At 47.1% G+C, this 12,360-nt stretch overlaps 3 protein-coding genes across 3 annotated transcripts in view; all 3 read right to left on the minus strand.

Annotated features, from left to right (window-relative positions):
• The window catches only part of LOC311124151 (histone H2B-like), a gene marked incomplete at both ends in the record, with an annotated part of 3,084 nt that extends 1,473 nt beyond the window's left edge, over positions 1–1,611 (minus strand). The window contains one exon of the mRNA XM_084198352.1: positions 1,603–1,611. Within this exon, the coding sequence (XP_084054478.1) occupies positions 1,603–1,611 (9 nt within the window). The remainder of the gene's footprint in view (positions 1–1,602) is intronic.
• Positions 1,612–2,791: 1,180 nt separating this feature from the next.
• LOC311124152 (histone H2A-like) lies at positions 2,792–4,101 on the minus strand (the record flags this gene model as incomplete). Its single annotated transcript, XM_084198353.1, has 2 exons — positions 2,792–3,098; positions 3,719–4,101. The coding sequence occupies 2 exons, from the start codon at positions 4,099–4,101 to the stop codon at positions 2,816–2,818; spliced, it is 666 nt and encodes a 221-aa protein (XP_084054479.1). The 3' UTR covers positions 2,792–2,815.
• A 672-nt stretch (positions 4,102–4,773) lies between these two features.
• LOC311124131 (histone H1-like) lies at positions 4,774–5,397 on the minus strand (the record flags this gene model as incomplete). Its single annotated transcript, XM_084198339.1, has 1 exon — positions 4,774–5,397. One exon carries the CDS (start codon positions 5,395–5,397, stop codon positions 4,774–4,776), a length of 624 nt encoding a protein of 207 aa, XP_084054465.1.
• Positions 5,398–12,360: the final 6,963 nt, after the last annotated feature.

Below are 12,360 nucleotides of genomic sequence, written 5' to 3' on the forward strand. Positions count from 1 at the left end.
GATAGCTACCCAACTGGGACAGAAAGTGGAAATGGAAGGGGGACACGCAGTGAGCAAAACTCCTAACGACATAAAAACACAGACACTTCAGTGGAACGCACAGGGCAAGGCGGGAAGGAAGACGTGGAGAAGGACTATTGAAGAGGAGATGAAGAACACCGGAAGCATCGAGTGAAGAAATGGGCCCGGAACAGGGTTAGGCCGAGATGCACTGTTGACGCCCTATGCTTCATTTAGGACCTCAAAGAAATGAGTCAACTCCTATAGGGACTATTTTCACCGCCACCTGCTGGACCAGAGGTCATGTGGCCAACACTCTGCTTGAGATCATTAAGAGCTATAAGGAGTCCATCAACTACCTGGTCAGTCAAGTCATATAGGGGGGGATTTCATGGCCACCTGCTGGAGCAGAAGTAATGTTTGCCAACACTGGCCTTAAAATCATTAGGAGCTATAAGGAGTCCATCAACTAACTGGTCAGTCAAGTCATATAGGGAGGGATTTCATGGCCACCTGCTGGAGCACAAGTAATGTTTGCCAACACTGGCCTTAAAATCATTAGGAGCTATAAGGAATAAATCAACTCATCATTCAAGTCATATAGGGAGGGATCTTAGCACCACCTGCTGGATCAGAAGTACCCTTCACCGTAGGCACAAGAGAGCCATCATCTCTCAACCGGTGCAATTTCCATAAGTATGTGGTAATAAAACAAACAACGACCGCTCATCATATAGGCAGTGGTTTCAAAACTCTAAGCGCGTGTTCAAGTAGAGCACACCAAATCATACATGTACTTGTTCATCACACTGAATCAGTGTTTAATCTAGAAATACATGCCTCGCGTTGCAATACGTGTTCTGGTAATGTCATTGCTTTCCACAATGCAATGCTCACATCACTTTCCGTGTGATATTGTTGTTCATTTGTTCAAATGTATTTGACTATGACTTAATCCGACTGCTCTGAATTCATAATCACCTCACGGTTTGGTGTTAACCTACCGATTTTCAACTGCTTTGCCTACTGCAGATTAGGAACGCTGTCATGAAAATGTATGCTTGGGAAGTCTAAAATGAGGGTAACTCCCCTTAAGGTAAATGTCTGTGTTCTGAGTGGCAAAAAAAATACTGATTTTTTAATGCCATTTAGATATGTGCATACAGCCTGTCCTTAGGCAAACGCATTTAGAAGGGAAAGAAGTGGAACCAATGAATACTTTTCTTGCCTTGGGGTTGAAGCTCCATTGTATCTCTCGTAAGTAATGGGTCTGCCCACAGAGATCCTATACTAGTTAGTGTTGTAGTTCCTATTTCTACGGTTTTGCCTACCTGCAGCAATCAGGATTTACCTGCAGTGTTGATTGCGAATCCGTAATTTCTCATCTCATAATAACAGATGTTTTGCAAACCGTTGATGTTTAAATAAATGGATTCCTGGTGTCCGGATACCTTTTCTCTTAAGGGATCTGATTGAGTGAATCCAAAGTAAAAATGTGAACATTTTTCTGACTTGGTCTAAATACATTATAGGATGAATCATTCAGGTAAAATAACACAATGTCTATTTGAGTTGAATCAACATAATATAATCATTTTTTACCTCTATCATCTTTACTCTATGTATTGGACCACATCTAAACAACTTACTCAAGCTTATCTACGCATAAAAACAAGCTAAAAGATCTACTCAATAATATGACGTGTGCTTTTGTTGACTGTAATAGCTTGAGTACATTCCACAAAGTCATTTTTTTACAGTGTATCTAAAGACACGTTTGTTGTGGTGATGCACTTTTTCTTTGACGTTGAACTTGCATTGAACAGACAAATCCATTTCGTTACAACCCTTTTGTAGTATGATTTAGGAATATTTGTGGATGATCCTAATGTCTATGCTTGAATAGTGATTGGTTGTTGGTGAAATATTGTTGAGAACCCATCGTTTCCTGCCCTTTTTTCACTATTGAGCAATGTTGAAACATTTGTTTTGCTATTGGATTCATAATGGTGACCTGGGACAAGTAATTAGTGAAAACCAGAGTTCAGCAGTTGCCATTAAAGCGATCGAACCAAGTCATCCTAATAGGCTAGTATTAGCCTAAAGCAGGGTTTCCCAAACTCGGGGCACGTTTTGGGAGTTTTTGCCCTAGCACTACACAGCTGCTTCAAATAATCAACTCATCATCATGAAGCTGGAGTATTAGAATCAGCTGTGGAGTGCTAGGGCAAAACGCAAAACGCGCACCCCTTGGGGACCCCAGGACCGCGTTTGGGAAACGCTGGCCGAAAGGGAATCACCATGATGTGCAGTACCCACATTTAACCACAAGATGGCCTCCGTGCTCCACTGTAAAGTTTTGGCCTCTGCATGAGTCTCTCAGCAGCACTGCAACATGGGACTTTCAAAGTAAGTTGGCATGCAATGTTTTTTCTGGACTGCATGCAAGGCTATTATTACACACAACTAATAGTGTCAATTATTCATCTGAACACAATTCTTGTTACTATTCGGCCTATATTATCACTCGTTTCTTTTTCCCCTCCTTTGTAAAGCATTTTACTGTGCTACTATAGTTCAAAGGAAGTGGATGATGCCAGATGGTTGTGTATATACACACAAACAAACATTGAAGCTAGACTTCAGGCAACTAAAAGGTGCAATACGTAGCTTTTAGACGTGTTAGTGAACAACATACATGGTGGCTAATGTAGAGGTGCGTGTATACATGGAACAATTGTGCCTTTTTGATGGAAATATGGAGGTGGCTCTTAAAAGAGCCTTTGGGGGATTTTCGAGTTCAGGTCATCCTCATTTATGCGCGCTCTCCGCGAATACGGCGGGCCAGCTGGATGTCCTTGGGCATGATGGTCACCCGCTTGGCGTGGATGGCGCACAGGTTGGTGTCCTCGAACAGGCCGACCAGGTAAGCCTCGCTAGCCTCCTGCAGGGCCATCACGGCGGAGCTCTGGAAGCGCAGGTCGGTCTTGAAGTCCTGGGCGATTTCTCGCACCAGGCGCTGGAAGGGCAGCTTGCGGATGAGTAGCTCAGTGGACTTCTGGTAACGACGGATCTCTCTCAGAGCCACGGTGCCGGGCCTGTAACGGTGAGGCTTCTTCACACCGCCGGTGGCCGGGGCACTCTTGCGAGCAGCCTTAGTGGCGAGCTGCTTCCTGGGGGCTTTGCCACCGGTGGATTTGCGAGCGGTTTGCTTGGTTCTGGCCATGGCGCTGGGAGTATAGCCTCGAAATGCCTATGTGAAGTTTATAAAGCCGGCAGTGGCGCCTGCTGATTGGACACCATCTCCCCACCACCCCGATTGGCCCGTTGCGCAGGCCTCCTCCGTTGGCCATTGGACGCGAGGCCCGGCCTCTCCAAAATTCAAACTCCCGGTGCGCGCGCAATAGGACGCCGCCGGTCCTTTACGCGCAATAGGACGCCGCCGGCCCTTTACGCGCAATAATAGTCGCCAAAGTCAAGAGTGACATCTTATAGGCACGTGTAATCTAATGCTAGCCTGCTATGGCAAACGAGGCCTAGTAGGTGTAGTTGTTCATGCAAGGCCTCATGTGGGCACAGAATGTCGAAATAGTTGTGTATACACCCACTCAATGTATTGCGGTCATAGAAAGGTACTTTGCGCTTTTGGAGAGCTAGGTGGTTGGCTCTTAAAAGAGCCTTTGGGGGTTGAGTAGTCAAGTTGAAGTCGCGAATTTACTTGGCTTTGACTGCCTTCTCTGTCTTCTTGGGGAGTAGCACTGCCTGGATGTTGGGCAACACACCACCCTGAGCGATGGTCACACCGCCGAGCAGTTTGTTCAGCTCCTCGTCGTTACGGACGGCCAGCTGCAGGTGACGGGGGATGATACGAGTCTTCTTGTTGTCACGGGCAGCGTTGCCGGCCAACTCCAGGATCTCAGCAGTCAGGTACTCGAGCACGGCGGCCAGGTAGACTGGTGCGCCAGCGCCCACACGCTCGGCGTAGTTGCCTTTGCGCAGCAGCCTGTGCACACGGCCCACGGGGAACTGGAGACCAGCACGGGATGAACGGGTCTTTGCCTTCGCCCTGGCCTTGCCTCCGGTTTTGCCTCTTCCGCTCATATTGGTAGCTTGAGAAAGTCACAGAAAGTCTGAATGAGCCGCTCGCCACTTCGAGAGCCGTACATATACCTCGCCACAAGAGGCAACGATTGGCCACCGGGCCGGTGTGGCCTTATCCAATTGGAGCGAGGGACAGACGGACGGACAGACAGCTCTAAGCCGGTTCCCACCCACAGGCAGCGAGTGAGAGGCTACTTTGTTTCCCTCCGACTTTGTTACTTTGTGTCATTTCGCGTGAGCGCCAAAATGAAATCCTCACATTATTTCTCTCCAAATGGGAAACAAACAGCTGGTGAGGGTGCACTCTTGAGTTTGAAATCGAAGCCACTATAGTATTGTTATTGTTGTTACATGGCACTTGTAACACATCACAGCAGCCTGCCTCTGAACGGGAATAGCCCAGTGGCTCATATATAAAAATGGCTGGTGAGGGTGCACTCGTGAGGTCGAATTTCTAAGCCATTTTGGCCCTCTATTATATGCCTCTCCCTTCGCACACACCCAGAGTGGGACAATGTTGTGTGCGTAAAAGTAGCCTAGTGTGCGTAATTTCTTTTTCACGACAGGTAGTACATGGAAATCAATGCGCTTTCTATGGAAAGAGGTGGGTGGCTCTTAAAAGAGCCTTTTGTGGTACAACATGTGTCGAGTAGAACACTGTTTGTAATAGGTTTACTTCTTCTTGGGGGCTGCCTTCTTGGCCTTGGCTGCCTTGGGCTTGGCGGCTTTGGGCTTGGCTGCCTTTGTAGCCTTCTTGGGGCTCTTGGCTGCCTTCTTGGCCGCTGCGGCGGGCTTCTTCACCTTCTTGGGGCTCTTGGCGGCCTTTTTGGGTGTAGCGGGCTTCTTGGCCTTCTTGGGGGACTTCTTTGCGGTGACGGCCTTCTTGGCTGCTACCTTCTTGGGCTTCTTAGCCGCGGCTGGCTTCTTGGCGGCCACCTTCTTTACTTTGGGGACTGCGGCTTTCTTGGCGGGCTTCTTCGCCTCGACGGCTTTCTTGTTGAGCTTGAAGGAGCCGGATGCACCGGTGCCCTTGGTCTGGACCAGGGTGCCCTTGGTGACGAGGCTCTTGACTGCGATCTTGACGCGGGAGTTGTTCTTCTCCACGTCGTAGCCGCCTGCCGCCAGCATCTTCTTGAGCGCGGCCAGGGAAACGCCGCTCCTCTCCTTGGAAGCGGTCACAGCCTTGACGATGAGCTCGCCTACGCTGGGTCCCGCTTTCTTGGCCTTGGCTGCTGCCTTCTTCTTGGGTGCCTTGGCCGGTGCGGCGGCGGCGGGTGCTGGTGCGACTTCTGCCATGTCTGTCTGTCGTTTGGTCCGGTACACACACACACGGTCTGCGAGGAGTAGTTTCCTGTAGATGCTGTTCTGCGCTATTGAAGCTCCACACTGAGCAGGGGGCTGGCCTTAAACGCGACATGAGAACCACATCAAGCCACAATGCTCTTTCACTTGTGTTTTCTGTTCGCCTATATCGGCCCAAAAGTCACCGACGGAGCCGTGTTTTTGCTCCAAAAGCGAACGGCCCAGCGAGCAGACTTGTCTCCGTTCAGAATAAAGTCATGTGGGCCGCGGAAGGGCCGTGCATTTTGTTGCGACTCGCTCAAAATCTCACCGTTGGACTGTCGGGTGGAGCGGTGCGCACTGGTTTTCCTGTGCTATTTGTCTCCTAAATGGCCTAAAAGTGCATCCGATTGCGAGCAGCACTTGTTGTGTAGTGAGCCGAGATGTCTGGCAAGGGAATCAAATGGTTTGGTGTCCCCTGATGTGGTCCAGGGTGTTTTAAAGAAGTGCTCTTTTGGGGACCTTAAAACACATGCACCTGTGAGGCCTGGCTGAGACGAGTGTTGTACTTCAAGTTTCAAGTTGTATTCGTCGTATGTACAGGATCCACATGGTATAAACTGTCCTACGGCATGCTTACTTGCACTGTGTGTGTATTAGTACTTTTTGTGCACTGGCAGTGTGTGTGTTGTTGTTGTATTTGTAGCCTACTATTTCTACACAGTGAGATTGTGTGTTGTCTTCCCCTCCCTTCTGGTAGGTAGGTAGGTAGGTAGGTAGGTAGGTAGGTAGGTAGGTAGTTAGGTTGGCTGTCACTCCTTAGGTTGGCTGTCACTCCTTAGGTTGGCTGTCACTCCTTCACTAGACTCTTTCAGTCTCTCTCTCTCTCCGAGTGGGACAAGGGCTGCATATGTGGTTGGACTGGGAGACGAATCCCAGCAGGTGCATGTGGGTCAGAAGGCTGATTGCGGCCTCTTTTCTTTTCCCTGTTGTATAGGCTATCCCCAAGGTAGTCATTGGAATCCACTACTGCTCCAACGACTATCACACTCACTCACTCACTCATTCACTCCTTCAGTGCTTACTTGCACTGTGTGTGTATTAGTACTTTTTGTGCACTGGCAGTGTGTGTGTTGTTGTTGTATTTGTAGCCTACTATTTCTACACAGTGAGATTGTGTGTTGTCTTCCCCTCCCTTCTGGTAGGTAGGTAGGTAGGTAGGTAGGTAGTTAGGTTGGCTGTCTCTACTAATATATTGTTCACCTGCTTGACTCCGCAGCGTGACTCGGCTCGGTCTTTGTGTCTGTGGGTCTTGGTGTCTGGCTGGCGCTATGGAGGCTGGCGCCCCATGGGCTATGGCGCGTTGATATAGGCCTAGATAGAGGGAGTCTCTATCTCTCTCTCTCTGTCTCTCTCTCTCTCAGTCTCTCTCTCTGTCTCTCACTCTCTCACTCTCTCTCTCTCTCTCAGTCTCTCTCTCTGTCTCTCACTCTCTCTCTCAGTCTCTCACTCTCTCTCTCTCCCACTCTCTGTCTCTCTCTCTCTCTCTCTCTCCCTCTCTCTCTCCAAGTGGGACAAGGGCTGCATATGTGGTTGGACTGGGAGAAGAATCCCAGCAGGTGCATGTGGGTCAGAAGGCTGATTGCGGCCTCTTTTCTTTTCCCTGTTGTATAGGCTATCCCCAAGGTAGTCATTGGAATCCACTACTGCTCCAACGACTATCACACTCACTCCTTCTCTGTGTTATACTGTGACTTGGCCTACAGACACATTCATATCCCCACTTTGTCACGTGGAAGCCACTGCCTTTTATCCTGTTGCCTCGTGAGTGTAGTAGGAAGGAAAATACACTACGTGACTCAAATGTACTACACTTCACATGGACATTTTGAGTCATGTAGCAGACGCTCTTATCCAGAGCCACTTACAGTTAAGTGAGTGCGTACATTTTCATACTGGCCCCCCGTGGGAAACGAACCCGCAACCCTGGCGTTGCAAGCGCTGTGCTCTACCAACTGAGCTACAGGGGACTATATGGATGATGCGACCTTGACCGGAAATGACCTGTAGGCCAAAAGGGCTACGTTCATATATATATATATATAATTATATACATTCATTCATATTGTTCACCACCTTTTTATTCTTGCCATTATCATTCTCATCATTAGGGTATAGTCCAATGATGGAGCATCCATTCACTCCATCCGTGTCCTACCGATTCAGGAAGTCAACTCAAAATGACTATCCGCTCATTAGACGACAAAAGGCATTTCTTTCCAATCAAACCCAACAGACTGCCTTTTTGATTCATTTATTTACACCCTTTGTCAAATGGTGCCATTTTACATTGCCTTCACCTGGAATGGAGCCCGACAAACATGGGTTACTATTCAGCGCGCAAAGACACCAAAAAAGGCGCGCTAAACCCCTACGCTGGAACGGGCAGGGGATATGATACAATGTAGCCGCTCTCCGAGGCCGGCGCGCGCCGCCCATTAAACAATGATACAATGTAACCGCGGTCGTACAATGTAACGCAGCCTACCTACGCATTCATTCGGTGGCGATGGAATTGCTTTTTTTACTGACAGAGTGGGTGGCTCTTAAAAGAGCCTTTGGGTTAGTAGAGCAGTCCAAATGCGCTGTTTACTTGGAACTGGTGTACTTGGTTACGGCCTTGGTGCCCTCGGACACGGCGTGTTTGGCAAGTTCACCGGGGAGCAGCAGGCGCACTGCGGTCTGGATCTCCCTGGAGGTGATGGTAGAACGCTTGTTGTAGTGGGCCAGGCGAGAGGACTCTCCGGCGATACGCTCGAAGATGTCGTTCACGAAGGAGTTCATGATTCCCATGGCCTTGGAGGAGATGCCGGTGTCGGGGTGGACCTGCTTCAGGACTTTGTACACGTAGATGGCGTAACTCTCCTTCCTGGACTTTCTGCGCTTCTTGCCGCCCTTCCCTGCGGTCTTGGTGACGGCTTTCTTGGAGCCCTTCTTGGGCGCTGACTTTGCTGGCTCGGGCATGATGATGTCTCGTTGCTTCTCAGAAACGAATGAGGGGGTGAAGGGCGCTTACCCGTCTTATGAAGAGGAAGCTAAGCAAAGTCAGCGGCCGTAGACACTCCCCTGCTCCCTCCCTCCCTCCCTCCTCTCTATAGCCTATGCTCTGTGACCGATGGGGAATTGTGTGTTTCAAAAGGGGGGCTTTAATAGGTGTCCAAATGGCACGATTGTTGTGCCAAATAATGCTGGTGATAGAATTGCCCACTTTGGCACCGTCAGACATAGGGCTCCCATTTTGGACTGTGTGTGTGTGTGCGCGCTGTCCCCCTCTTTTCGAGCCACGTCTACCGACTCGTGGTGGCTTTATGTTGTCCAAATTCCACTATTGCTTGACCCAAAATAATAACGTTCTTACACTTTGCCACTGTCAGATATAGGCCTCCCTCTGTGCACTAAAACTGGACGGGACATTAGAATCCTCTAATTAATACTCCCTGTCCACTCGAAGTGGCTCATACTTTCTTACTAAATAGCATACAATTTTTTATATATATATATATATATATATAACACTATATGGAATGGGCCCATTTGAAGCGGATGTGGGTGGCTCTTAAAAGAGCCTTTGGGTTCGAGTCGGGGTGTTGAGGTTCCGAAGAGAGTGGGTTTAACCGCCGAAACCGTACAGGGTGCGTCCCTGACGTTTAAGAGCGTAGACCACGTCCATGGCGGTAACGGTCTTCCTCTTGGCGTGCTCGGTGTAGGTGACTGCGTCACGGATAATTGTCACTTACCTGTACTTACTGGCTGCCAGCCCTCGGTGGAGTATATCGAGGAACAGAGGGTGCCTTTTAGGATAAGGACTAACAAGGTTTTGACTAGGTGGGATACAGCTACGACCGGAAGTGACTTTTCCCTAGCAGGTTAGGCTAATTAGGCTAGAGTGCAGATACTTGACATGTACAGTACAACAACAAATCACAGAGGGCCTGTTACCACAGCCTATAGGCTTGAACATCATAATATAACAATATATAATAATACTCATACATAATAATCGAAAATCACCTTTGACTACAGTGACATTGGTAGTAAGTAGGCTACAGTATAATGGATAGCTACCCAACTGGGACAGAAAGTGGAAATGGAAGGGGGACACGCAGTGAGCAAAACTCCTAACGACATAAAAACACAGACACTTCAGTGGAACGCACAGGGCAAGGCGGGAAGGAAGACGTGGAGAAGGACTATTGAAGAGGAGATGAAGAACACCGGAAGCATCGAGTGAAGAAATGGGCCCGGAACAGGGTTAGGCCGAGATGCACTGTTGACGCCCTATGCTTCATTTAGGACCTCAAAGAAATGAGTCAACTCCTATAGGGACTATTTTTCACCGCCACCTGCTGGACCAGAGGTCATGTGGCCAACACTCTGCTTGAGATCATTAAGAGCTATAAGGAGTCCATCAACTACCTGGTCAGTCAAGTCATATAGGGGGGATTTCATGGCCACCTGCTGGAGCAGAAGTAATGTTTGCCAACACTGGCCTTAAAATCATTAGGAGCTATAAGGAGTCCATCAACTAACTGGTCAGTCAAGTCATATAGGGAGGGATTTCATGGCCACCTGCTGGAGCACAAGTAATGTTTGCCAACACTGGCCTTAAAATCATTAGGAGCTATAAGGAATAAATCAACTCATCATTCAAGTCATATAGGGAGGGATCTTAGCACCACCTGCTGGATCAGAAGTACCCTTCACCGTAGGCACAAGAGAGCCATCATCTCTCAACCGGTGCAATTTCCATAAGTATGTGGTAATAAAACAAACAACGACCGCTCATCATATAGGCAGTGGTTTCAAAACTCTAAGCGCGTGTTCAAGTAGAGCACACCAAATCATACATGTACTTGTTCATCACACTGAATCAGTGTTTAATCTAGAAATACATGCCTCGCGTTGCAATACGTGTTCTGGTAATGTCATTGCTTTCCACAATGCAATGCTCACATCACTTTCCGTGTGATATTGTTGTTCATTTGTTCAAATGTATTTGACTATGACTTAATCCGACTGCTCTGAATTCATAATCACCTCACGGTTTGGTGTTAACCTACCGATTTTCAACTGCTTTGCCTACTGCAGATTAGGAACGCTGTCATGAAAATGTATGCTTGGGAAGTCTAAAATGAGGGTAACTCCCCTTAAGGTAAATGTCTGTGTTCTGAGTGGCAAAAAAAATACTGATTTTTTAATGCCATTTAGATATGTGCATACAGCCTGTCCTTAGGCAAACGCATTTAGAAGGGAAAGAAGTGGAACCAATGAATACTTTTCTTGCCTTGGGGTTGAAGCTCCATTGTATCTCTCGTAAGTAATGGGTCTGCCCACAGAGATCCTATACTAGTTAGTGTTGTAGTTCCTATTTCTACGGTTTTGCCTACCTGCAGCAATCAGGATTTACCTGCAGTGTTGATTGCGAATCCGTAATTTCTCATCTCATAATAACAGATGTTTTGCAAACCGTTGATGTTTAAATAAATGGATTCCCGGTGTCCGGATACCTTTTCTCTTAAGGGATCTGATTGAGTGAATCCAAAGTAAAAATGTGAACATTTTTCTGACTTGGTCTAAATACATTATAGGATGAATCATTCAGGTAAAATAACACAATGTCTATTTGAGTTGAATCAACATAATATAATCATTTTTTACCTCTATCATCTTTACTCTATGTATTGGACCACATCTAAACAACTTACTCAAGCTTATCTACGCATAAAAACAAACTAAAAGATCTACTCAATAATATGACGTGTGCTTTTGTTGACTGTAATAGCTTGAGTACATTCCACAAAGTCATTTTTTTACAGTGTATCTAAAGACACGTTTGTTGTGGTGATGCACTTTTTCTTTGACGTTGAACTTGCATTGAACAGACAAATCCATTTCGTTACAACCCTTTTGTAGTATGATTTAGGAATATTTGTGGATGATCCTAATGTCTATGCTTGAATAGTGATTGGTTGTTGGTGAAATATTGTTGAGAACCCATCGTTTCCTGCCCTTTTTTCACTATTGAGCAATGTTGAAACATTTGTTTTGCTATTGGATTCATAATGGTGACCTGGGACAAGTAATTAGTGAAAACCAGAGTTCAGCAGTTGCCATTAAAGCGATCGAACCAAGTCATCCTAATAGGCTAGTATTAGCCTAAAGCAGGGTTTCCCAAACTCGGGGCACGTTTTGGGAGTTTTTGCCCTAGCACTACACAGCTGCTTCAAATAATCAACTCATCATCATGAAGCTGGAGTATTAGAATCAGCTGTGGAGTGCTAGGGCAAAACGCAAAACGCGCACCCCTTGGGGACCCCAGGACCGCGTTTGGGAAACGCTGGCCGAAAGGGAATCACCATGATGTGCAGTACCCACATTTAACCACAAGATGGCCTCCGTGCTCCACTGTAAAGTTTTGGCCTCTGCATGAGTCTCTCAGCAGCACTGCAACATGGGACTTTCAAAGTAAGTTGGCATGCAATGTTTTTTCTGGACTGCATGCAAGGCTATTATTACACACAACTAATAGTGTCAATTATTCATCTGAACACAATTCTTGTTACTATTCGGCCTATATTATCACTCGTTTCTTTTTCCCCTCCTTTGTAAAGCATTTTACTGTGCTACTATAGTTCAAAGGAAGTGGATGATGCCAGATGGTTGTGTATATACAAACAAACATTGAAGCTAGACTTCAGGCAACTAAAAGGTGCAATACGTAGCTTTTAGACGTGTTAGTGAACAACATACATGGTGGCTAATGTAGAGGTGCGTGTATACATGGAACAATTGTGCCTTTTTGATGGAAATATGGAGGTGGCTCTTAAAAGAGCCTTTGGGGGATTTTCGAGTTCAGGTCATCCTCATTTATGCGCGCTCTCCGCGAATACGGCGGGCCAGCTGGATGTCCTTGGGCAT

This window comes from Coregonus lavaretus, assembly GCF_964263955.1.
Source record: "Coregonus lavaretus genome assembly, contig: HAP1_SCAFFOLD_528, whole genome shotgun sequence".
Classification (NCBI taxonomy): domain Eukaryota; kingdom Metazoa; phylum Chordata; class Actinopteri; order Salmoniformes; family Salmonidae; genus Coregonus; species Coregonus lavaretus.